A 24,688-nucleotide genomic window follows, 5' to 3' on the forward strand; every position below is an offset into this window, starting at 1 on the left:
GTATCGATACCTTTCTCTTAGTACCAATACTTTTATACTATGGTACCGATACTCTATTACAGTATCGATACCATTTCTGCATTCTCGAATCAATGGTACCGATACCTTCCTCATAGTATCAATACCCACCTCAGTATCGATACTAATTGTATCAGTATCGATACTATTCAGTTGATTTCTTCTAATTAAAGTCTATAGTATCGGTACTATTCTTCCAATACCTATACCCTTACCTAGATTTTCCATTTTTAAGCCCGATTGTTACCCAAATTTGGTCAATTTCTCTTATTTTTACCTCTAACAACACTATCAAACTCTTCTTTACTTATCTCGACTAACTTTCCTTCATTTAGCTTCTTATAACATCCACAATCTCTAAAGAACACTTCAATCCAATAATCATACCACTTTTTCTAACATGTTTTTAAGCCCATCCAATGCTTTTAATCTCTTATTTACTTCTTTGACAAGTCAAATATACTAGTAAGCATCAATAAAAACTAATATCTTAACATATAATTCAAAAACTCATTTTCTTAAATCTCAAATATTTCATCCATCTCTTAATTTTAATCTTATTTAACCCTTCCTTAAGCCTCTATAATACTCAATGATTAAAAAACCAAGCAAAAAACAAAAGGAAAAACTAACCAAATGAAATCTTACCTTTGGTTGTGGAGGAGAGCCTTTACACGGGAATGAAGAAGAAAAAGAGATGGCTTTTGTTGACTTACTTTCCTCTTTTCCCTTAAAAAATACCAATTAAGGAAATGAATTTTAAATTCATTTCCCCTCCTTAAATGACCAAAATGCCCTCTTAATTCCTCTATTGTTACTAATTAGTCTAAAGCACTATTCCAAATCATTTTTCCATCATTTATCATTTATTCAAATAAATATTCAAATTTTAAATCTTTTCAGTAAAATCTCTGACTTGATATTTGGGGTATTACATTCTTTATTTTATTTCATGTGATGTAGCCATGAAGGATCTAACTTTAGAGCAACCAGAGATCATAATTGATGAGATAGTTAATACTTTGGATTATTTGTAAAATTTTTACTTTGAAATTTTGAAGTACTTAGTGATCCTACAATCTCTTTTATTATGTTGTTAGGACTTGATACTCGTGTGGTATTTTATTTTAAACATCTTGTGTTGATTTTATTGTGTTGTTTAGATTTGATACTCTTGTGTGGTATTTTTAATATGAACATCTTGTGTTGATTTGAGACTTGATACCCTTATGTAATATTTTATTTTGCACATCTTGTGTTGGTTTATTGTTGTTGAAAACATTTTGATATTTTGATATACCAAACAAAATTGTTATTTAGTTTTTATAAATTTTAAGATTACATTTGATTCAATCATTCAAATATATATAATTATTCTTTAAAGTTAAAACGTCAATTTTTACTCCTCACTCTACTGAAAATTTGAGTCATATACTGTAAATATTTTTAAATAATTTTTGCCAAGGGTTTTGAACATTAATCGTTTCAAAAATGAATTTAAGCAAAGTAGTACCGATACTGTTACAGAAGTATCAATACATATATCGATATTGAAACCCAAAATAATGAAGTAGTACAGATACTGATAAGGCAGTACCGATACTGTCAAAAACAGAATGCTAAAATGGTACCGATATCATATATGGTATCGATACTACGTACAGCAGTAGTACTGATACTCTGAATTATGGTATCGATACTACTCCTTTAGTTTTGAGTTAGTGAAATTATAGTATACTGAAATGGTACCGCTACTATGTATAGTATTGATACTCTTAATATAGTAGTATCGATACCCTTGTGACAGTATCGATACCGATATTACATAAACAAATTGTTGGAAAACAAGTAAATATGAATATTTTGATTTCTGATAATTTTTTTTTTTTGATTTTTTTTGCAAAAAAAGAATGGATTCAGATCCAAATATTTGGATATCCGATCTGAAATTTCGGCTATCCGATTTTTTCGGTTTGGATAAGGATCATTATTTTAGGTATCCGAAATTTTCGGATATCAGATAATGTACACCCCTAGTACCAACAGCCATTTTCAGGTGAAAATACCATAAAAGTCCCTCTACTATCTCTTAAATGGCATTTTGTTCCTTCTACATAAAACATGGACAAATTGATCCCTCCACATTTCAGTTGGTCCCAATGTCTGATGTATTTGGTGTTTATTTCTTTGTTTCTTTTTTTATTGTTGTTTTTCCACTTCTGAATTTTTGCCCTTTTACCCTATTTCCCTACAAAACCCTCAGTGGAACCACCCCCTTTATTTTAGCATGCTTTATTAAGGTACAATGTGGCAATCAAAACCAAAGTATTTTTGCCTCAAACATCGATACAAGTAAAATTAAGGCTTAATGATATTTTTAGCCCTTTAAAATTTATTTTAATTTTCAATTTTCCTTTACTTTTTCTACCTTCAAATTTCTTTTATCAAATTAAATTAATTAATAGAAAAAGCGAAAGACTTGTTAAGATGAATTTTGTTATTTCATCTTTTTTTATCAAATTGATACAAGTTACTTTGTCATTTTAAATAAAAATTTTACAAATTATTTAACATTAAAAAGTAAACATATTAAAAATTATAAAAAATTATATTTAAATTATTAGAAATTTATTATTAAAATTAAAGACAATGTTAAAAAAACTATAAAAAATAAAACAATTTAATGCAATTTTAACATTTTTATTATTATTTTTTCTCAACTTGTTTGATAAAATGAACATTAAATTCATCTAATTGTTACAAAATGATCATTAATTTTCATCCAAATATTATAAAATGATCATTAAATGTATCACAATTTTAAGATCACTCTAACGTTGTTTTGATCATTCTATTATAGTTCGATAAACTTAATGATAGTTTTAAAACTTTTAAAAATTTAACAATCAAAACAATCATTTAAGTATATTTCGGTGATCTCTAATATACATTAGCCAAATTAAAGTTCTTTTTTTTAATTAATCTGGGGCAAGTACAAGGCGGTGTCTGTTTAAATGTAACTATCAACCTTTCGACATTGAACGCTCACACCCTTTGCATCCATGTGCTCGTACCCGAGTCCTCAAGGAATAACGAAAATTTCTTTACCAATGAGATCACTTGGACGTGCCAAATATTATTATTACTTAATCATATTTAATATATTTTTTAATCAAAATCGTATTTAATATATTACACATACAAAATCTCTGGCATATTATATAAAATTTGATATATATATATATATATAATCATATATTAATTCAAAATGAGATGTACATGTTTTTCCTACATTTCCAAGCAATCGAGTTGCTGAAACAATGTTATCAATTCCAACCTTCTCAATAAGAGAGAAAAAAGAAACGAAAATTGCACATTTTACGTAATTTTAATAGGGTAAAGTATACTAGAAGTCACTAAAATATATGCTGAAACATCATTAGGTTCTTTAACTTTCAAAAATTATAAAATGATCATTAATTTTACCAATTTTTTTATTGACTATAATATTTCAGTGATTATTTTATAATAATTTAATAATTAATTTAATAACTTTTTAAAAGATGGATGCCCAAACCATCATTTAGGCATGGATGAGTGACATCCGGTTTATTGCCCATTTTAATACCAAAATCCACCTTAATAAATACCCTCCCATTTCTATTGTTATAAAGTAGAACATTTGTGTTTTGTGGTGGAAGACGATAATAAAGCTCGTGATATTCTTCTTCCTCCATTACTGCTCAACATTACTAACATTAACCTTAGCCCAAGCTCCATCAACAGCTCCTGCATTAGCTCCGGCGCCTTCCGGTCCAGCAAACGTCACCAAAATCCTCGAAAAAGCCGGCCAGTTCACATATCTCTCCGGCGCCTTCCGGTCCAGCAAACGTCACCAAAATCCTCGAAAAAGCCGGCCAGTTCACATATCTAGCTTTGGTGAGTGAGTTTCCCAGAAGAGATTTTTTGCATACACAAAGACTCGAATTCAAGACCTTGCTTAAGCGATATCTAGCTGCTTACCACTTGAATCAACCCTTATTGGTGTAAATACGTATGATTTGATACATATAGTAAGTAATGTATATATTACCTTATATACGTATCTTAAACATAATGCATAAAACATTTTAATTAATTGAAATATACAGGAAATTGGCATGATAAAATGGAACAACTAAAATCGGCTCAATTTATCTTCCAAAAGCAAGAGAGCTGCTTGTTTGTTTTTCATACATGAGTAGCGTGTAGTATGTATATTTCAACTAATTGAATAAATAAATTAAAAAAATTATCTCAAATTCAGCCAACTTACCATTTTTTTCTCTCCACTCTTAATTAATGGCTTAATACAAAAAATAAGTGCTCACATTATAGTTCGAAAAAACGTTTTAGTGCATGAAGAATTTTTTTTGCTAAAAATTGATACTTAATGTTTCAAATGTTATATTTTAGATTCTCAGATGTGAACCGCCGTTAAAAATCATCGTTAAGTGACATGTGTCATGTTTTGGTAATTTTGAGATTAAAAAAAAGTAAAAAAAAATTGTAAAAAAACCGCAGCAACCCTCATGCTCCCTCTTCTCTCCCCCTTCCCCCTTCCCCCTTCCCCCTTCTATAGTTGTCGATCGGCCATAGGTAATTGTCAATGTCACTGTTATCAACACCGACGTCGATCCCCGATCAAACCCTCGTTAACCTTTCGTCGTATGTTGAACTATATTTTGATATAACAATTGAGGCAAAATATTTTTGGACTTGAATTGAATTTATTCAAAGTTTTCAAAAATAATTCAAAGTCCTTAAAAGTGGAATTGAGCACAAAATGTTTTTCTGGACAAGTAGTACCGATATTGTTCTTACAATATCGATACCTCATGAACAGTTCCGATATTGTTCATATGGTATCGATACCAAAGGTAAGGGAAGTATCGATACTCACTAGGTAGTATCGATACTACCAGTATTACTCAAATTCCAGAATGCAAAAATGGCACCGATACCCAAAGGGGTACCGATACTACTCTACATAGTAGTATCGATACCATCAGACCCCAACGACTAGTAACGACTAGTTGATTTAAATATAACAAAGGTAGTACTGATACTCCCTTTAGGAGTACTGATACCCTATGTTCTGAGCATCTTTATTTTGCACGAAATTTGATCCCTAACGGCTCCAAAACTCCCAACGGCTAGAAACGACCACAATAACATTCCAACATATAAAAACAAGTTGAGGACACTTGAAGAAGGGTTAAGAAACACCTATCCAAGCAATCAAACACAAGAGAAGAGTTTTTCATTCTTATTTTCATTTCTCTTGTAAATATTGTGTTTGTGTGAGCTAAATTCTTGTAAAAACCCTACCTTTGAGAGGTTTATTTGTTTACTTCTTTTTACCTTTTGTAAAGGGGTTTTGGTTCTATCTTAGCCAATTAAAAAGATAGGGAGTTGTAAAGGATATATCTTTATCCTTGAAAAAGAAAGAACAAATTAGTGAATTTGTTACAAAATCCTTAGTGAGGAGCTAAGGTAGTGGAGTTAAACTTGGTTCAAAAGTCAAACCACTTTAAATGTTTGTGTCAAATTTTTCTATCTTTTGCTCTCCTTACTCCCTAATTAAATTATTGTTAATTAATCCCCTTTGCACATTTTAGGTTGTTCAATTGAGCCTCTTCAAATCCTAAAAATTGGTATCAAATCTTAACTAATTAGAAGGTTTAACCACCTTGAGACGATCCTCGAAGAAGCTCTACCGATTTCTGACACAACCGACAAAGAAATGGCTTCAACCTCCGGTGCCTACTGCATTGAAAATTCACAACTGGTCAACAAGCCACCCTACTTCAATGGAGTAAATTATGTCTATTGGAAGAATAGGATGATGTTATTCATTCAAGCCAACGATCTAGGAGCTTGGAACTCTATCATGAAAGGCTACACCATTCCAACCGGCGAGATGGACGATTGGAGTGATTGAGAGAAGAAGAAGTTCCAACTCAATGCTAAGGCCATGCACATTCTCTTTTGTGTATTAGGCCCGGATGAATATGGAAGAGTCTCCTCTTGTTCCAATGCCAATGAGATATGGGATAAGCTCCAAGTCACTCATGAAGGAACCGATGAAGTGAGGGAAACCAAGATAAGTCTTCTCAATCATAGCTATGAGAATTTCAAGATGAAACCCGATGAAGACATCAAAGCTATGATGGATATATTTTTCGTGATTGTCAACGTTCTCAAGGGATTTGAAGAAGTAATATCTAATGAGAAGCTTGTGAAGAAGATGATCTACTCCCTTTCAAAGTCTTGGCAATCGAATAAGACGGCTATTATCAAAGTTAGAGACCTAAAGTCTCTCACTCTCGATGATTTGATTGGTTCTCTTCTCACTCGTGAGTTGATGGTGAAGGAAGAGGAAGAAGATGAAGAGAAATAAAACAAGAAGAAGAACGAGGTAGGCATTGCCTTCAAGTCCACCAATGAGAGCTATCAAGATTCAAGTGAAGATGTGGATGAAGACGATGAAGAATAAGAGATGGCCAAGCTCTTCAAAAAGTTCAAGAGATTCATGTCTTCAAGGAAGTGAAGCATGAATCAACCAAGAAGAAAAGTTCCCCCCGGTGTGCTTCAATTATCAAAGAACGGGGTATGTCAAGTATGAATGTCCTCTCCTAAAGAAAAAGGGATCATCAAAGAAAAAGGCATTTGTGACTGCTTGGAGTGATGAAGATGACTCCAATGATGAAGATGAAGTAGCCAACCTATGCCTCATGGCCATCGAAAGAGATTCAATGGTATCTTCTAACTTAAATGATTTAAATTCACATTCTTTTGATGAGTTACAAGATTCTTATAATGAGTTGTATTTGGAATTTAAGACCATGAATTCCAAATATAAGAAATTAATTTCAAAATTTAAAGTTGAAAATGATTTGATTTTGAAAGCCAAAGTTGATTTTGAAAATCAAAATTAAATTTTGAAAAATGATTTAGAGCTTTCAAAAGTTAAAATCAATGATTTAGAAAAAGAAAATTTTGATTTGAAAGTTAAGCTTGAGAGCATAACAAAAGAAAAAGAATTAATTTCTCAAAATAACTCATTATGTTTAAAAATGGCAAAATTCTCACATTGTCATTTTTATGGTCATTTGGAACATACTTGTCCCATAAAGAAAAGAAAATCTTTTAAAATTAGACAAGTATGAGTTCCAAAGGGAACAAGGGGCATTGAAACTAACGTCCAAGGATCCAAAGCAATTTGGATTCCAAAATTCAAATAAATGTCTCTTGTAGGTGTGTGGGAGCAATGGTCATGAAAATGAAGAAATCAAGATGCTCTAGCCACACTCTAAAAGGAATGTGTTACCTCTAAGCTTAAAAGCTTTTTATTTTTGCATAATTGGCTGCTCATTTGATTTATGCATGCATGAGTTTTTATTTTAAATGATTATGCATTGTTTTTAATCTCATGTATGTTGAAAAGTGTTTTATGATGAACATTTTAAATTTTTAATGATTTTTCATTATTTTTTAGTTCATCATAATGAATTTTGGTCAAAATTGATTTTCAATGCAAATGATATCTCTCTAACAATTGATATCAACTTTTCAAATGTTTTGATTTTACAAATTTTAAAATTTTGACCTAAATTTAAATGTTTATGCATGTGTTTTAAATGTTAAAGACATTTCTCTAACAATTGATATCAAATTCTTCAAATGCATAACATTTTTAAAAGCTTTATGCATATGTACTTAATTTCAATTATTGGTATTGCATAAAGTATTTTAGACTTCGTTATATTGAATTTCATGTGCTACTAACATGTTTGTTACTCTTTGTTGAAATTCAATTTTGTTTAAGTGTCAAGATTTTAAAGCTAATTTTTGTTTGGAATGCACTTTTTGAGGGGGAGCTTTTGACTTTTCAAATGATTTTATGATAAAATTTGGCACTTACTCTCTAAAGTTATTTTAGAACTTTAAAGTTGAATTATTTTTTATATTACAAAAAGGGGGAGAAGTATGGGTTAGAAAATTTCAATTTCTTAATGAAAAAGGGGAGTTGAACATTTTCACATATTTTCCAACAATTGGTATCTTTTTCATTAAATATTTTACTAAGGGGAAGTTTTGCCAAAAAAAAAAAATTCAAATGTTTTGTTATATCAAAAAGGGGGAGATTGTTGAACTATATTTTGATATAAAAATCAAGGCAAAATGTTTTTGGATTTGAATTGAATTTATTCAAAGTTTTTCAAAGTTTTCAAAATAATTGAAAGTCCTTAAAAGTGGAATTGAGCACAAAATGTTTTTCTGGACAAGTAGTACCGATAATGTTCTTACAATATCGATACCTCATGAACAGTATTGATAATGTTCATATGGTATCGATATCAAAGGTAAGGGAAGTATCGATACTCACTAGGTAGTATCGATACTACCAGTATTGCTCAAATTCCAGAATGCAAAAATGGTACTGATACCCAAAGGGGTACCGATACTACTCTACATAGTAGTATCAATACCATCATGCCCCAACAACTAGTAACGGCTAGTTGATTTAAATATAACAAAGGTAGGACCGATACTCCCTTTAGGAGTACCGATACTCCCTTTAGGAGTACCGATACCTTCTATTCTGGGCAGCATTTTGCACGAAATTTGACCCCCAACGGCTTTAGAAAACTCTCAATGGCTAGAAACGGCCACAACAACATTCCAACATATAAAAACAAGTTAAAGACACTTGAAGAAGGGTTAAGGAACACCTATCCAAGCAATCAATGACAAGAGAAGAGTTTTTCATTCTTATTTTCATTTCTCTTGTAAATATTGTGTTTGTGTGAGCTAAATTCTTGTAAACACCCTACCTTTGAGAGGTTTATTGGTTTACTTCTTTTTACCTTTTGTAAAGGGGTTTTGGTTCTATCTTAGCCAATTCAAAAGATAGGGAGTTGTAAAGGTTATCTCTTTATCCTTGAAAAAGAAAGAACAAATTAGTGAATTTGTTAGAAAATCCTTAGTGAGGAGCTAAGGTAGTGGATGTAGACTTGGTTGATAAGTCGAACCACTTTAAATCCTTATGCCAAATTTTTTTATCTTTTGCTCTCCTTACTCCCTAATTAAATTATTGTCAATTAACCCCCTTTGCACATTTTCAGTTGTTCAATTGAACCTCTTCAAATCCTAACATCGTAATATGCCATCGTTTGCCGTGGAGAAGCATTCAAAGGTTTGTCGGATAATTTCGTCATTCTTCGTCGATTTTGATGTCCATAAGCCACACTGTCGCCACCATTCGATCCACTGTGCAATTCCGATCAAAACCCAACCGTTTAGCGATGACAATGATGGCTAGAGATGGTCAGCGACCGTTTGGGTTGGGAAATTTAAATTGGGAATTAGGGATTTGGATTTTTGGCATTTTAGATTCAAAACCCAACCGTTTAGCGATGACAATGATGGCTAGAGATGGTCAGCGACCGTTTGCGACAGGTGGATGACTATTCAGCAATGACGATGGTGGCCATAGATAGCTGACGACTGTTGGTAATGTTGGTTAAAATGAGAGATTTTAGTTTTTAGGGTTTTTATAATTTTAGTAAAAAATTGAGTTTTTTTATAAATAGTTTTTTTATTTTTTCTTGTTTTAATTGAAAACAATATTTTTATTATTAAAAAATAAATGGTATCCACCTAAAAGTATAATTGAGAAAACGTTGGGCATCTATTTTTAGCGAAAAAAATTTTATGCACTAAAACATTTTTCAATGCATAGTTTGGTCACTTATTTTTATATTAAGCCTTAATTATTTTTCAATGCATAGTTTGGTCACTTATTTTTATAATAAGCCTTAATTAATTTATATTTTTGTCCTCCTACAAAATTAAGTTAGGTGTTTCAGAATTTACTATATATCTCGTTTATTTGTTTGTAGGTTTAATACAAAAATTAAGTGTTCAAATTGTGCCTCGAAAAATGTTTTGGTTCCTAAAGAATTTTTTTTTTGTTAAAAATAGGTGCATAGCGTTTAGAGAAATTATATCTTTAGGTGTCTAACGTTATATTCTTTGGGTTGTAATAGTCCAAAAATTTTGGTTAGTGACCAAAATATGAATTTTGAAAGTTTAGTGGCTAAAGTGTATACTTTGGAAAAGTTCAAGGACCAAAAATGTAATAGTTATATATTTTGACCCGTAAATGAATAGTTTATTACAAAATTGTTGTTTTCATGGGAATCAAAATTTTAATTCGGGATTTGTATTAAAAGCTATAAAGCATTAAAGTCCGATAAGAATTCAGATAATCGAATTAAATCAGAATTTCACAAAAATTTGAAGGATGGTAGAAAAATGTTGATAATATTATTTCCATAATTTTAGCATTGGCAGCTAAGTTAATATGCTATAATATCATGGATGGATTACAAGCCATCATCATTTTACTTATATAAGCCATAAAATATCAACTTCTTTTCTCTCTGATATCTAGCAGGAGGAGGATTGCCATCCATTAAAGACTCCAAACAAAGTGCTATGACTGTTTAGTTACTTATATAGTTAGCTCCTTCATGACGTGTTTGATTTCCATTATCAACAAGAACCTGCTATAATTTTTACCATTTAACATTGAGATGCAATGCAATGACGATTTATGTTTTCATGGTAACAAAGAAAGTCTTTCATGTTAAAGTAATAAGCATATTGCTATTATGTGACTCGGATTTGGGTGTGTGCCAGATATTGTCATACATCTGTGACAGGTATGTTTATTTATTTTAATTTTTTAACTATTTCAAGAGTCATTGGAAGGTACCCCACTATGTCGAAATATGAGTCAGACACGGGTACTCCAAGAAAAATGGAAAGTCGAAAGTCGGAACAATATAGCCAGTTGTTACAATCAATGGGCAAAGAGACATACCTCCCATACACTTTGCCTCAGATAAAAGACAATCAACACCTGAAGAACTGTTGCTGACAGGAGCCACTCTTCCGCAGTCACGGATTTAAAAATTAAAAAATGAAAATCTAAAATTATAATATTCTATTTTAAAAAAAATTGCGCATGCAAATTTTCTTATTTTTCCTATTTCCATTAACAAATTAAACTAAATTTAATTTTTTTCTCAAAATAATGAGTGTGCAAGTGCTCCCCTAGAGAGCCACATGCATCCGCCACTGCTCTTCGGTCATCTTCTATCTGAGACATAAACTGCAAGTGTGAAATAATGAAAGAAACAAGAAGAAGACACCAACTTTCAAAAACTATACTCAAACTTGAGTTTAAGTGTATTGTTCGGGTATGTGTCCAATGGGCATATTAAGGCACGATATCATACACGAGTAGTTTGCAGAAAATAACCTTCAAATCCACCCCTATCAACAAACCAGGACATGGTATCCATAGGGCCATGCATGTTGAAAAAAGAACCTAGCAATTCTTTGTTACCTCTAGGATAATGATCTGCCAAAAACTTTTAAAGGATTAAATTAATCTCATCATCTACGAAGATTATAATAATCATTGTCCAAAATCTAAAGCTGCAAATTTCTCCCTCAAATGATCAAAATGAAACAACCAAAAATCTTACTACATTGTCAGGACAATGGCCATTGGTAACATTACACCTTCCACCCCCAGAAATTTTAACCTGCCAACAAACAGAAACAGTACAAAAGCTGAAATTTTGCACATTTCACGAACTTGGGTAACTCGTTTATTTTAAAACCAAAAAAGGGACATTAAAACAGTCTAAAAACCTGTGATAAAAGCTTTCCTTTCTCAATGACCAAAACATTAAGATCGGGATCCACAGTTTTAGCTCTAATTGATCCATAAGGCTCCACCACCAACTCCTCGGCACTTGGCTCTGAATGTCCCATTATCAAAACATGGGGGGAACAAATATAATCATTAAAAAATGAAAAGAATAGCTGAAATGGTTCATTTACTTTCTGGGGTTCGTCTCTGAGGATTGCAGTTGAAATAAATACGTCGTGTTGGCATTGGCCGCCAAAAGTAGATAGCCATGGTTGTTTATAGCTCTGGTAGATACAATTCCTGAAGAGAAACTCAAATGGAGATTGAGAGAATAACGCGCGAAACTGTAACTCATGCTGGTAGCTCGGATTGCTTGGAAAAAATGGCAGCTAAGCCAAAAGGTTCTATCAAATTCGTAAGCGTCAACACAGACAGGGAGAGAGAATTTTGTATAAGAGAGAGTTGGGTTGGACTTTAAAAATTAAATCTTTAGTCGGATTTTGGCAGAATTATTTAGCAAATTTGAAGGATTTTTATTTCCCAACCCTTCAAATTATTTCCCCTGTTACAGTGTGCAGTGAAAATGTCGAGTAATTCTTGTGACCGGTTAAAGACGTCAAAAATTTTAAGCGTCTTCAAGCATTTTGAAGTTGAAAACTCGAAAATTACCATGCGTCTTTAATGTATTTTCTCTACCCTTACAAAACTGCGTCGTCATCATCCGCCCGTAAAACCTACAACACTATAACAAATGACTTATTTGGAGAAATAATTTGGAGGATACACCACATGAGAAATAAAATCTTTCAAGCATTTTTACCGAATTATTTAGCCTCCTTTTTTTAATTATTCCTTTTCGTTTTTAACCCAAAAGCTTAAACCCGGCCCAAAAAATGGCCGCCGCTAGACACTCATACAGCGCTTTTTAATAACCCTAGAGTGAGGAAGCCTTTATATTAGTCAGCTTATACACAAAAACCCTAAACTCTTCTTGTGCTGCCGCAGCTGAGATCTGACACACTATAACAGAGGTTCTTAAATCATATCAACTGTTGCTTGTTTGTCTCTGCATTGATATTGTTTTATCAGTCAATGAAATCTCATGGTACTCGCTCGAATTCCATTTTTATAAATAATTGCTTATTACAAAAAATTGGGTTCTCTCAGTTTAAATATTTTGAGGATTTTATGTAGTGATAATCTTTACTAAGACAACCCCTTTCGTTGATACTTGTTTAGGGACTATTAGATATTATGTGGAATTTGTTTTCCTGATTTGCTCTGGTTTGATATGATTTTTTGGTAGAAATGGGTGACGAAGTTAAGGTTTTGGTTCCTGAATCATTGTTGAAGAAGAACAAGAGGAATGAAGAATGGGAGCTTGCCAAAAAGAAGGAGCTTGAAGCTGAGAAGAAGAAGAAAGCCGAGAACCGGAAGCTGATTTTCAATAGGGCTAAACAATATGCAAAGGAGTACGAGGCTGAGGTAAAAAAAAATGAGATGTTTTGTTTTGGATTTATGTATATCAGTTTCATTGGATTGGATCGTAGAAGCGTCTGAATCACGTTGTGCGTGGTTGGAAATTGTTAGGAAAAAGAGTTGATTCAATTGAAGAGGGAGGCAAAGTTGAAAGGAGGATTCTATGTTGATCCAGAAGCTAAGCTTTTGTTTATTATTCGAATCCGTGGGTACGTGGTTCTTGTGACATTTTGCATGGTTTATGAACCTAAACTCTAAATTTTAATGTTGTACGAATGTTTGTTTTCAGTATCAATGCCATGCACCCGAGGACGAGAAAGATCTTGCAGCTCTTACGTTTGAGACAGGTACATACTGAATCTCTGAAGAAATATGGTCTCTGTGAATTGATTTCCCATTTTCCCTTTGTGTTTGATGCGTGGTTCCTGTTGAACGGTTAGATGCATGTGTTAACTCATAATTTAATCTGGTTTCTTCCGATAATTGCGAACTTGCATTTGTTGTTAATGAATTTGGAAATATATAATTCCTTCTATAAATAAACAAAACCTGAATCTGAATAGTTGTGTTTGCTCTTATCAAATACAGATTTTCAATGGTGTTTTTCTTAAAGTGAACAAGGCAACGGTGAACATGCTTCACTTGGTCGAACCTTACGTCACTTACGGGTATCTTTTGCCTTTTGTGGATCCTCATTTTCCGTTTTAGTGATTTTATATGCTTGCTTTATCTTATTTCTGAACGGTGCCATGGCTCTAGATACCCAAACCTCAAGAGTGTTAGGGAATTGATTTACAAAAGAGGTTATGGGAAGTTGAACAAGCAGCGAATTGCTTTGACCGACAATGAAATTGTTGAGCAGGTCAGTATCATTTTTGCATTTACAAAGTTCCATAGTGGCGTAGTAAGAGAGTATATGGATGAACATATCGTCTATCTTCGACTCCTTTGAATGAAAAATGGACGAGAGATGAAGCGACATGTTTGATCACTAAAAATGTTTTTTTTAATCTTGTATTGCTCTTTAGGCTCTTGGCAAGTTTGGCATCATCTGCGTCGAAGATCTCATCCACGAGATGATGACCGTGGGACCTCATTTTAAGGAGGCCAACAACTTCCTCTGGCCCTTTCAGCTCAAGGCACCGTTGGGTGGTCTAAAGAAGAAGAGGAACCACTATGTTGAAGGAGGAGACGCCGGCAACCGCGAGAATTACATCAATGAATTAATTAGGAGAATGAATTAAAAAATAAACTTGGGTTTTATGTTTCTTTTTGGTTTATTTGGATCTGATTTAAATTTCTGTTGGAAGTTTGAAAGAGTTTTGTTTAAGACAACATGGATATTGCTTTGAGCTGCCTTTGTTCTACATTTTGTGACTGAGCTTTCTTAATATGTTTTGCTTCTAAATTACTGCTAATGCTTAATATATATTTAATTTCTGTGCTGGATCTGATATTTGGAATTTAAATTCAGTATTTATTATTAAATATTTGTGGATATTCAAACTTCCGTTCAAATTTTATATTCTAATAATTGAACTTGTTCTTACAAAAGTTTGATTTTTGAAAATAAGAGGGTCCACCAGAAAACTTTTCATAAAAAATAATAGCTTTATAATAAGGGTTAACTATACAGATGATCACTTATGTTTATGTTTTGTCTATTTTTGGTCATTGATTTCAGAAAACATAAGTTATTGTCATTTTTATTTAATTAAGATGTAACCAATATGACTTAACGAAAGTAGTTAAATATTTTGATATAATCGAACATTTGGTCCATATTATTTATATATATGCTCTCATTTTAGTTTTAATTTGATATAAATCTTAAAGGTCAAATTCTCATTTTAGTTATGCTTAATTTTGTGATTGTTTTTTTAAAAGGTAAAATACATTCTTAAATATTAAACTTTGATCATATTTTTGTTTTGATCATTGAGCTATAAAAAAATAAAAATTATAGTACTAAAGTTTTCTAATTCATTTTTTAGTTATCAAACCGTTAATATTTTAACACGGTTTATGATGTAATTTTTTTCTTTTGTAAAAAGATCTTAAACCCTTTCAATTATCATCTACCAACGTACGTGACATAGATGGTATAACAATGTATACCTTTTATCCCCCATTTTTTTCAATAATTTTATTTTTCTAAAAATTCTTTCAAAATCAATGAAAATCAAGTCAAAATTTTAATCTTATAATGCTCAAATCTACGTTGATGATGTTCCAATGAAGTTAGTTTCATAATATATTATTTTTCTTATTGAAAGCATGTTTCTTACTCTTTAAATTTTTGGTTGATCACGTCCAAAACCATTAAATCCGACAAAGTCTTTACCCCTCTAAGGACGAAAGAGATAAATGTTAAAGTTATGTGAATTTTATAAATATTTTGACAAAATTAAATTGATAAAAGATAATAAAACAAATTTATAAGAGTCTACAGTGACCAAAGATATAAGAGAATGTGATAAAATGACAGTTGATAAACAATATAATTAGACTTACTTTATCATACACATCAATCAAATAAATCTATAGTTAACAAACTAACATAATAAATTTATAAGTAGAATTAAATTAAGAGAACATGTAAATAACAAGGACCAAACGTGTGATTATATCAAAATATTTAATTGTTGTTAGTAGCAGTTAACTAAGGATGACTCCATTTTAATTAAATAAAAACGAAAGTGACCACATCTTATGTTTTTTGAAACCAGGGTCCAAAAGTGGACAAAACACAAACATAAGTAATCATATGTGTAGTTAATCCTTATAATAATTCATAAATTTATTTTATTTTTATATGCGGTAATATAATATATCATTTGTAATTTCGATTATAATAAAAAATGTTATAAAAAATAATATTTTTAATTTTAATCTAAAATATATCTTGTCCAACCAAAAAGGTGAAACTTTTAGTAATTTTTTATTATTATTACTTATATCATATTAATTAAAAAAATTTAACGATGTAAAAAATAATTCAAACTACATAAAATACATCGAAATACATACAAGATAACTTTGGTTACAAATATGTTAATTATAAGGGTTATATATTTAGTATCAAAACTATAAGTTTTTATCTATTTCAATACTTAAACTTTTAATTTTTTAAAATTATATCTAAAGTTTATTTTTATTTCATTTTAGTACTCCTTTAAAATTTAATATTAAGCATGGTATTGAGAATTGTGGGATACTAAATTTTAAAATTTAAATTTTCAGAAAGGAGAGGTATTAAAATTAAACAAAAACTAAAAATTATGTATGTTTTAATATTTTTTAAAAGTTAAGATACTAAAACGAAATAAAATTAATGATTTATGTACTAAATATAGAATTTACGATAAATATAGTTATAGTAAACAAATACAAATACAATAAAAAAACCCAGTGTATTAGTGAAAACAGGAGGTGGCCGTGGCCGTTACCCGTGGGCGGCTGCTTGTGCTCTTCGTCTTTCTCTCTCTAACCTTTTCGAAAAAGGCAGAAACAACCGACCTAAAAATAAACTGCGAAATCTTACTTTTTTTTAGTTTAAATTGTCAACTATTTATATAAATTTCTGCAGATAATCCAAAGTACCCTTCCAATCCAGTATAATTTATCCAACAATCTAATTCCTTTATTTGATTTTCTAATTTCTTCTTCGTTTTTCCTTATATTCATGATCTGTAAGTTCCGACCCTTAATTTCCCCTTTTCTTATTTAACTTTTCTCTTCTTGAATTAGGGTTTCAGGTGATCAAATGTTATCCTTCTCCCCCTTCCTCTTTCTTCTGCTTTGCATGTGTTTTAATGTGGTGTCTTGTTGGGGCTTGCCTATAGAAAATTTTGTACTTTTTATAAAATCTGATTTAAATTGAATTTTCTAGTTAGATGTTTGGCAACTAATTTTAGATAATTACTTTATCTTATGTATTTAATTTAGGTTGGTTGATAGCGACCCACATTTCTGGTTCAATCTGTTCACAAGTCCTTTTTTATAATGATTTTGTCATGTAGTAGTTTAAATTCCTTTTTCAAGGCCCAAACATTAACTCTTTTTTGGTGATCTTAACAGAGTTTAGTTTCGGAACAATGACGAGGGTAAGTCGGGTTTTTGGTGATACTATGCAAAAGGAAGCAGTTCCAGCAGTTTCAGCTGATGTAGTATTTGCCACGACCTCAAGTCGTTTTCCTAGTTACAAAATCGGGTCCAATCTTCAGATTGCAGATGCCAAAGAAGATCGCAAAGCTTTGTCTATGAAGGAGGTTGTTGCACGTGAGACCGCGTTGTTATTGGAGCAGCAGCAACGGCTCTCTGTTCGTGATCTTGCTAGTAAATTCGAGAAGGGGTTAGCTGCTGCTGCTAAGTTGTCTGAAGAGGTCAATTTATTCTAAGTTCATTTATTTATACAATTTGCTTAACATTAGATCGATGTATTTTAGCCTTATGAAGAATCCTAGCTATAGGTTTGTTTGAATCTACTTTTAAGTCGTTTTTATTGTACTTTTGCTAATGAAAATCAAAATCAAAAGAAATAAGGCTGAACAAATGAGTAGGAAAGAAGATGGAACTCAAGAAAAACTTTGGGTTAAGGGAAATCTCTAGTTTTCTTTTAATTCAAAGAAAATAATACCGATAAGTTGTGACTGTAATATTTTTATAGATTATTTATACAAGGAAATTTGTAATCCTAGCCATCCAAAATATCTCTAATATTTAGTAAACTGAAGTAAGTCAATATTATAATAATATAAGGTCCTATGTCGGAAAGCTTAGCTAAGTTTTTCAGTGTCACTCAGATCTGTCGAACAGTAAATTCTGTTTTTTGGGATATTATCATTTTTTTCATGCATCTTTTGTACCTGTGTTTGTTATTTCTGTTCACAGATGAGATCCATGGAAGTAGTAAATTTTGTTTTATGGTTATTATCATTTTTTTATGCGTTCTGAAGTATCACAGATTGAAGAAAGTGGATAGGCGACTCAGTACTGTTTAGTGATTCTTCTATCTGTTTTTTATATTTTTTCTATTCACAGTTGAGAAATGATAAGCCTCGGGGCTACTATTTAATTTCTAATCTATCCGGATTGTCGTGTGAACAAATTTAAGCTAGTATTTCGTTGGATTCAGGCTAAAGTAAGAGAGGCAGCTTCACTGGAGAAACATGTCCTTTTGAAGAAGCTTCGAGATGCCTTGGAATCTTTAAAAGGACGTGTGGCTGGAAGAAACAAGGATGATGTAGAAGAAGCTATTGCCATGGTTGGTGCTATTTATAATAGTTTTGAAACTTAATTGCTATAAGGAAATAATCTTCAAAGGCTTGAGATGTTGTCTTTTGACCCATGGTGGTATCTTTCCACATTTGTTTGGTTCCTCTAAAACTATCCATTTGGATTCTTTCCCCAGGTGGAAGCTCTGGCAGTTCAACTGACTCAAAGAGAAGGAGAATTAATTCAAGAAAAGGCAGAAGTGAAGAAACTAGCAAATTTCCTTAAGCAGGTAAATAGCCTATGATTAATACTGGCTGATGTTCCATCCATTTTTTTTTTGGATTTAATTGTAGGTCCTTTTAGGTATGTATGTTTGTTGAATGTTTCTTAATATGCATTATTTTTTATACACATTCAATGTTTCTGGTTCAAGAAATACTGTAATAGTTTCTTTATTGTTTTGATGAATATTTAGACAGTCTAAATGTATTATCATGACTGAGCCACTGATTTGTTACAATCTTCCACCAGTGGATATATTTATTTTTCTCCTGCTGCTTTCCGATTTGCATGCTTGTGTCTCCAAAATAGGCTTCTCAAGATGCTAAGAAACTTGTTGATGAGGAAAGAGCTTTTGCTCGTGCTGAAATTGAGAGCGCAAGAGCAGCAGTTCAGAGGTTGGAAGAAGCCCTTCAGGAGCATGAAAAAATGTCTAGAGCTTCAGGCAAACAGGTTTTTGTTTTTTTACATACTCTGTTTATTGGCTTTTTAAATTTAGTAATGTGAAATTTGCACTGTTAATGATCAACCTGGTAATCACAGCTATCTTTTTGCTGACACTATTGTCATTCTATATTGCATTAATGGTGAAAATATCTATTGATTAGTTGTGTTAATTAGGCTATCAGTTAATATGTTTTCCACGTTTATATTGTTCTCTTGTCATCCCCTCATGTAAACAACTGTGTGCATTTCTTCGTCACAGTTACAAATATATTTTAATGGATTTCAGGATCTGGAAGAATTAATGAAGGAAGTTCAAGAGGCCAGACGGATCATAATGCTGCACCAACCAAGCAAGGTTTATCTAAAGTTCCGTCATTGTTTTTTGTATTATTTCTCATCATTGGTATTTAAAAACATTCATATATGAGCCGGGTAGCCCCCAGGTTTAGATTTAGATTTTCAGCCCGTGGGCTGGCCCGGATAAAAATAAATAGTTTGGATTATATATATTTTATTTAAATTTCATTATAAAAATTATTTATTATTTTCAAATAGTAAATATGGGTAATTTGGTTCTACGCCCGGCTCATGAATATGGAACATGAGCTTATTTTAATTCTTTTTTCTTTCGAAATGTTGAATGGTTAAACTAATAGTAATATTCAGGTTATGGATATGGAACATGAGCTTCGTGCATTAAGAATTCAACTTGCAGAGAAGTCGAAGCGTTCCCTACTACTTCAGAAAGAGGTTTGCCTTTTACTTCTTATTTCTGTTTTGTTTTCAGTTTTCTTTATTCATTCTAATTAAACTCTTCTTTAGTAGATCGTTTCCCTTGATTTTGCATCAGCTTCTAAATTCATAAGATTGTTATTCCATTTCTAATACAGATATTCAATGAATTTGTGTGGAGCAAAGTGGTTCATGTAATTGTAGTTCCATTAGTTTTCTTTTATCACCGACTTCTTTATCCTTATGCTTTCCCTAACCTATTTTTGTAGCTAGCAAGAAGCAAGGGAGTTGAAGATTATTTATCCCATTTGTATGAATTAGATGGTGCTGAAACCTTAGGTGCATATTTGCGGATTAAACCTTGCTCTGATGTTGCTCCGGAAATTTCGAAATGTTCAATTCAGTGGTATCGTATTTCATCTGAAAGTGGCAAAAGGGAGGTAATATCAGGTAAAGATGAACACTCTTTCTTTCTTCTCAAATTTCGTTTTAACACTACCTACTCTGTGAAGCTAACACCTTTGTGGATTGAGACAAATATAACTTCTGTTGATTTATTTAATTGAGGTTGGAGGTAAAGCATGCAAAATACTGTTGCCATGTTTGAATATCCCATTAGCCATTAAGTGGTCTGGATGCATATGTTATCAAATGGGACAGTATATTATTTTTTTATACTGAAAATTGAATAGTTTATCATAGGACAAAGAAAACTGGCATGAATGAATTGAGGATATTAATGAAGTAAAAATGGCAAGGACCTACTGCTCTGGGCAAAGGAATGATCTTACTTGTTTTTGGACCTGATGTTGTTCACCTACCTTGTTTAATCCAGGTGCTAGCAAATCAGTTTATGCTCCAGAGCCTTTTGACGTTGGTCGAAGCCTGCAGGCTGAGATTATTTATGATGGCCAGCTAATCAAGTTGGCAACTACTGGTGCTATTGATCCAGGTTTGCTGATGGTTTTCCAATGCGTACTTCTTTTGAAAAAAATGTTTACAATTATGTGTCATTTTTATTTCTCTCTATTTGTTCAAATTTACAACCCTAGTTTCCTTTTTGGTGAGTGCAGCTGCTGGTTTGGGAAGCTATGTGGAGGCACTTGTGCGGAAACATGATGTTGAATTCAATGTATGATTTCCTACTTTAAAAGTCCTATCTAACTGAATAGTATTAGCCTTTGTTGTGGATGCCGACTAGGATTTGATCAGGGATTTGTTTAGCTATAGTTATATTTTTGGTAAGAGTTTCGACTTTGAACCGACTTTCTGTTGCATATTTTCTAAAACCTTCTCCCTTGTCCTTATTAGAAATTTAACCCCTAAACAATCCCGTGGACCTTGAAACCTTAAAATTGTAGGAAAATGATTTTGAATTTAAAATTCCTGTACGAGGCAGAAGAAATTTCATGTATTGCAGTAGTTCTTTGATATAGGTGTCGGTTGCTTGGTTTGGTTACCAATGAAACTTAATCCTTTGTTTTTGCTTTTAATTGATGTTTATAAGTAGTTTTTCCCTAAATGAATGGATGACAAAAGTGTTTCTTGTATCTTCTGTAAAGATTTGAACAATATATTTTGGCTGCTAATCATTGTCATCGTACTTTTTGTAGGTCATTGTTACCCAAATGAATGGTGTAGATCATCCATCAGAATCTCTTCATGTACTACATGTAGGAAAGATGAGGATGAAGCTACGTAAAGTAAATACAACAATTGCTAAAGAATATTATTCCAGCTCAATGCAGGTACCAAGTCTCTTAAATTCTCATGAAAGAAATGCTGTTTTCTGTAATAAAAAACGAATAACTATTTGCTTTGAAGACGGTTCTGTGCATATCCTTTACGTTGTTTTTTCTTTCTTTCGGGCATTATTCTTCAGAAGAAATTGTACTGAATTGGTACTTAAAGAAGAAAAGTAATAGAATGAGAATTGCATGCAGACATATGGATGTGCTCCATCGTACTTCGAACAACCACACCAAATTGATATGAAACGTGATATTTCTGATATATTCACATCTGATATGCATACTTTGTTTCGTTTCTCAATTCTCGCACTTATGCTTATGCTTTAGCTCTGCGGAGTTCGAGGGGGTGGAAATGCAGCTGCCCAGGCATTGTTTTGGCAAGCAAAGAAAGGGCTCTCGGTTGTATTAGCATTTGAGTCGGAGAGAGATAGAAATGCAGCCATTATGCTTGCCAGAAGATTTGCATTTGATTGCAATGTAAGTGGTTCTCCAAAAAAATTGTCAGCATACTTGGTAAAAACCTATGATACGAAATTCGTTATGTTCGCTCACTGCATTTTCCTTTCCGCTGCTAAATTAATTGTTTATTTACATATTTTTTGAAACTTCCAGATCATGCTTGCTGGCCCTGATGACAGAACTTCGATAAGAACCTAATACAACTACCAAGGATTCTGGTTCCGCTAATTGTAGCTTTGTAAGTATGTTGAGGATTATCGATTATCATGTACCATAAGTTTGTACCAGTAGCACATGGCAGGCATTGTTTTGATTCTGATTCTGATTCTGTATTGGGTTTTCACCTTTTTCCCCCCTTAAGGTTGCCGAGGCATTTTCCTCGCTGGTTTGCCTTTTGTGTTAAAGAAACAGACAACATTTGGAGAATGATACCTGGATCTGTCTCTATATATTTTCAATGATTTATACTTTATAATGAATGATATCTGAAATGAGGAACTTGAGTTCTTCCTCGAGAGAATTTATATGCTTCTTGCCTTTCCATGCCACATTTTGAGTATATTAAGGGTTAGGCACGAAGTGGACCCCTGACCCAAAAATTGAAGGCTTCTATTTTCGACCCGTCTCAGTCTGACTCGAAAATGGAAGGCTTCCGTTCAATCTCAAGCAAATGTATTTTACCTGTCTTGAAATGTCCCCATTTTTAAGGATATTAATTTTTTTTAATGTAATAGATATTGATTGTTCTAAATTATTTCATAATTATATTGTTAAAAAAATGGCCAAGATTAATTTTTCAGCAAGTAATACAGTCTTATTATTAATCATACATTGTATCTTTCACACAGTCGTTCAGTACTTGGACCTTAGCCAAGTTTCTATTACACAGGGCTTGAAATGCATGGAAAGGGTCTCTTTCATTCATAAGTTCAGAACTTGGATCTTAGCCAAGTTTTTATGACACAAGGGGCTTGAAATACATGCAAAGGGACCTAAAACGTCTTTTTCAATCAGAACTGGGCAAAGAAATCATAGATGTGGTTGGTGATCTCATCTGGTTTCTCCATGTTGATGAAATGGCCAACTCCTTCCAACACCACCACTTCCTGCAAAGAAGGCACATCTTCTTTGAACCCTCCACCGTGAATGTATTCCTTCATCCCTGCCATGTTGTAAGCCAGATCCTTGTCTCCCACAATGAACTTGGCTGCTGTTTTCACCCCACAACCTACCCACGGTGCCAACAGTTCCCAATTCCTGTTACAAAAAACCCCGCCATTCGAGTTATATTCGAACCAAATACAAATTACAAACTCGTTTAGAGTTGTCAATTACGCGAGTCAGATTAGTTTATAACTGCATAGAATACAGATAACATAAATAAGAGAGAAAACAAAATTTATGACTGCATAGATTCGAACTTGGATCAAAAAAATTGAACATATTGTGTGTACCTGTAAAGGTTTCTGTAATAATTAAGTCCACCAGTGAAGCCGCCTTTCTGGAATTTAGTGACATAGTAGCTTGCTTCTTCCTCTGACAACCAACAAGGCAACGTTATTGGCTCATCCAATGGACGTTTAAACAGTTTCCCTTTGGGCAATAAAACTGGGAAATCACTCAGAAATTCCTTCACAACTCTTTCTGCACCAACCTCTGCAAATTCTCCTTCTATTTCCCCAACTTCCTGGAACCTAGACACGTAATGATCGTCGCCGTAGATAGCTCTCCAGGCATCAACGGGGTTGATTTCCCGACCAAGCCGAATAAACGGCACGCTCAAATTCACCACAGCTTTCACTTTATCAGGCCTAAACATACACAGATACCAAGCCATGTAAGCTCCCCAGTCATGTCCTACAACAAACACCTTGCGTTCATCGGGAGCCAGCAAGTTTATAAGCTCAACCACATCGCCGATTATATTGAAACAATTGTAACTCTCAACTGGGTCGGGGGCGTCCGAGTCACCGAAGCCTCTTAAGTCCGGGGCCACGGCTCGGAAACCCATGGAAGATAAAGCGATGATTTGGTGACGCCATGAATACCACAACTCGGGGAAGCCATGGAGGAGAAGAATCACTGGGCCTTCCCCTTTTTCAGCTAAATGCATGTTTATGCCATTGACTTTAACTACTCTGTGCTCTATCCCTTCCATTTTCTCAATTCTTGTGAGCTTAATTCCTGGTTTACTGCTTTTTATAGTTCCAACTTCCAAGTCCAATAGGAAGAAATAATATTGACTATAATACGGATATTAAGGAATAAAGAATAGGACGCCAGAGTTGAACCGGTTCAACTTTTAAAAGTAAATGTAAACCAAGAGAAAAAGTCGGCGTAGGAATCAAAGAAACCAAAGAAAAAAGAAATAAATTATTACACTTAATATATTAAACAAAAACATAATTAAGTGAACTTCGCTTTCAATTACTTGGAAAGAAAAACACACACTTGGGAAAGCTAAGGTTTTTATTTATATTTAATGGAACTTGGAGAAGAAATCAAAGATGAGCTGGTTGATTTGGTGAGGAAT

The 24,688-nt window shown here is 32.7% G+C and overlaps 4 protein-coding genes across 5 annotated transcripts; 2 read left to right on the forward strand and 2 right to left on the reverse strand.

The window, feature by feature from the left end:
- Window positions 1–11,358: 11,358 nt before the first annotated feature.
- On the reverse strand, window positions 11,359–11,913 carry LOC120141447. The gene is made up of 3 exons (XM_039156312.1): window positions 11,791–11,913; window positions 11,622–11,681; window positions 11,359–11,504 (listed from the first exon to the last, which is right to left on the reverse strand). Exons 1-3 carry the CDS (start codon window positions 11,911–11,913, stop codon window positions 11,364–11,366), a joined length of 324 nt encoding a protein of 107 aa, XP_039012243.1. The 3' UTR covers window positions 11,359–11,363.
- Window positions 11,914–12,749: 836 nt separating this feature from the next.
- Window positions 12,750–14,624, forward strand: LOC120143466 (60S ribosomal protein L7-2-like). Of its 2 annotated transcripts, none has more exons than XM_039157786.1 (7): window positions 12,750–12,822; window positions 13,098–13,276; window positions 13,382–13,479; window positions 13,560–13,617; window positions 13,859–13,938; window positions 14,030–14,132; window positions 14,299–14,624. In XM_039157786.1, exons 2-7 carry the CDS (start codon window positions 13,100–13,102, stop codon window positions 14,512–14,514), a joined length of 732 nt encoding a protein of 243 aa, XP_039013717.1. In that variant the 5' UTR covers window positions 12,750–12,822; window positions 13,098–13,099; the 3' UTR covers window positions 14,515–14,624. The 2 variants fall into 2 exon arrangements, with proteins under 2 accessions (XP_039013717.1, XP_039013714.1); XM_039157783.1 differs by lacking the exon at window positions 12,750–12,822 and adding an exon at window positions 12,869–12,896.
- Window positions 14,625–16,745: 2,121 nt separating this feature from the next.
- LOC120143447 (stomatal closure-related actin-binding protein 1-like) lies at window positions 16,746–22,565 on the forward strand. The gene is made up of 13 exons (XM_039157770.1): window positions 16,746–16,962; window positions 17,351–17,655; window positions 18,408–18,536; window positions 18,684–18,776; window positions 19,079–19,219; window positions 19,500–19,568; window positions 19,880–19,963; window positions 20,215–20,395; window positions 20,781–20,897; window positions 21,019–21,077; window positions 21,559–21,693; window positions 22,024–22,173; window positions 22,309–22,565. Exons 2-13 carry the CDS (start codon window positions 17,368–17,370, stop codon window positions 22,351–22,353), a joined length of 1,491 nt encoding a protein of 496 aa, XP_039013701.1. The 5' UTR covers window positions 16,746–16,962; window positions 17,351–17,367; the 3' UTR covers window positions 22,354–22,565.
- Window positions 22,566–22,999: 434 nt separating this feature from the next.
- On the reverse strand, window positions 23,000–24,381 carry LOC120143457 (epoxide hydrolase A-like). Its single transcript, XM_039157777.1, has 2 exons — window positions 23,610–24,381; window positions 23,000–23,412 (listed from the first exon to the last, which is right to left on the reverse strand). The coding sequence occupies exons 1-2, from the start codon at window positions 24,311–24,313 to the stop codon at window positions 23,166–23,168; spliced, it is 951 nt and encodes a 316-aa protein (XP_039013708.1). The 5' UTR covers window positions 24,314–24,381; the 3' UTR covers window positions 23,000–23,165.
- Between the last annotated feature and the right edge of the window lie 307 nt (window positions 24,382–24,688).

This window comes from Hibiscus syriacus, unplaced genomic scaffold (assembly GCF_006381635.1).
Source record: "Hibiscus syriacus cultivar Baekdansim isolate YM2019G1 unplaced genomic scaffold, ASM638163v2 tig00002237_pilon, whole genome shotgun sequence".
NCBI classification, from domain to species: Eukaryota; Viridiplantae; Streptophyta; class Magnoliopsida; order Malvales; family Malvaceae; genus Hibiscus; species Hibiscus syriacus.

Bases quoted from the DNA above. Each gene is read 5' to 3' on its own strand.
- LOC120141447 (XM_039156312.1), bottom strand. From the start codon at position 11,913: ATGGGACATTCAGAGCCAAGTGCCGAGGAGTTGGTGGTGGAGCCTTAT. The intron at 11,682-11,790 runs GTTTTTAGACTG...GTTTGTTGGCAG, and splicing joins AAGGAAAGCTTTTATCACAG to GTTAAAATTTCTGGGGGTGG. The intron at 11,505-11,621 runs GTAAGATTTTTG...ATCCTTTAAAAG, and splicing joins GCCATTGTCCTGACAATGTA to TTTTTGGCAGATCATTATCC.
- LOC120143457 (XM_039157777.1), bottom strand. From the start codon at position 24,313: ATGGAAGGGATAGAGCACAGAGTAGTTAAAGTCAATGGCATAAACATG. The intron at 23,413-23,609 runs GTACACACAATA...TTTTTGTAACAG, and splicing joins TATTACAGAAACCTTTACAG to GAATTGGGAACTGTTGGCAC.
- LOC120143447 (XM_039157770.1), top strand. From the start codon at position 17,368: ATGACGAGGGTAAGTCGGGTTTTTGGTGATACTATGCAAAAGGAAGCA. The intron at 17,656-18,407 runs GTCAATTTATTC...CGTTGGATTCAG, and splicing joins CTGCTAAGTTGTCTGAAGAG to GCTAAAGTAAGAGAGGCAGC. The intron at 18,777-19,078 runs GTAAATAGCCTA...TCTCCAAAATAG, and splicing joins TAGCAAATTTCCTTAAGCAG to GCTTCTCAAGATGCTAAGAA.
- LOC120143466 (XM_039157783.1), top strand. The intron at 13,277-13,381 runs GTAAAAAAAAAT...GGAAATTGTTAG, and splicing joins CAAAGGAGTACGAGGCTGAG to GAAAAAGAGTTGATTCAATT. The intron at 13,480-13,559 runs GTACGTGGTTCT...GTTTGTTTTCAG, and splicing joins TTTATTATTCGAATCCGTGG to TATCAATGCCATGCACCCGA.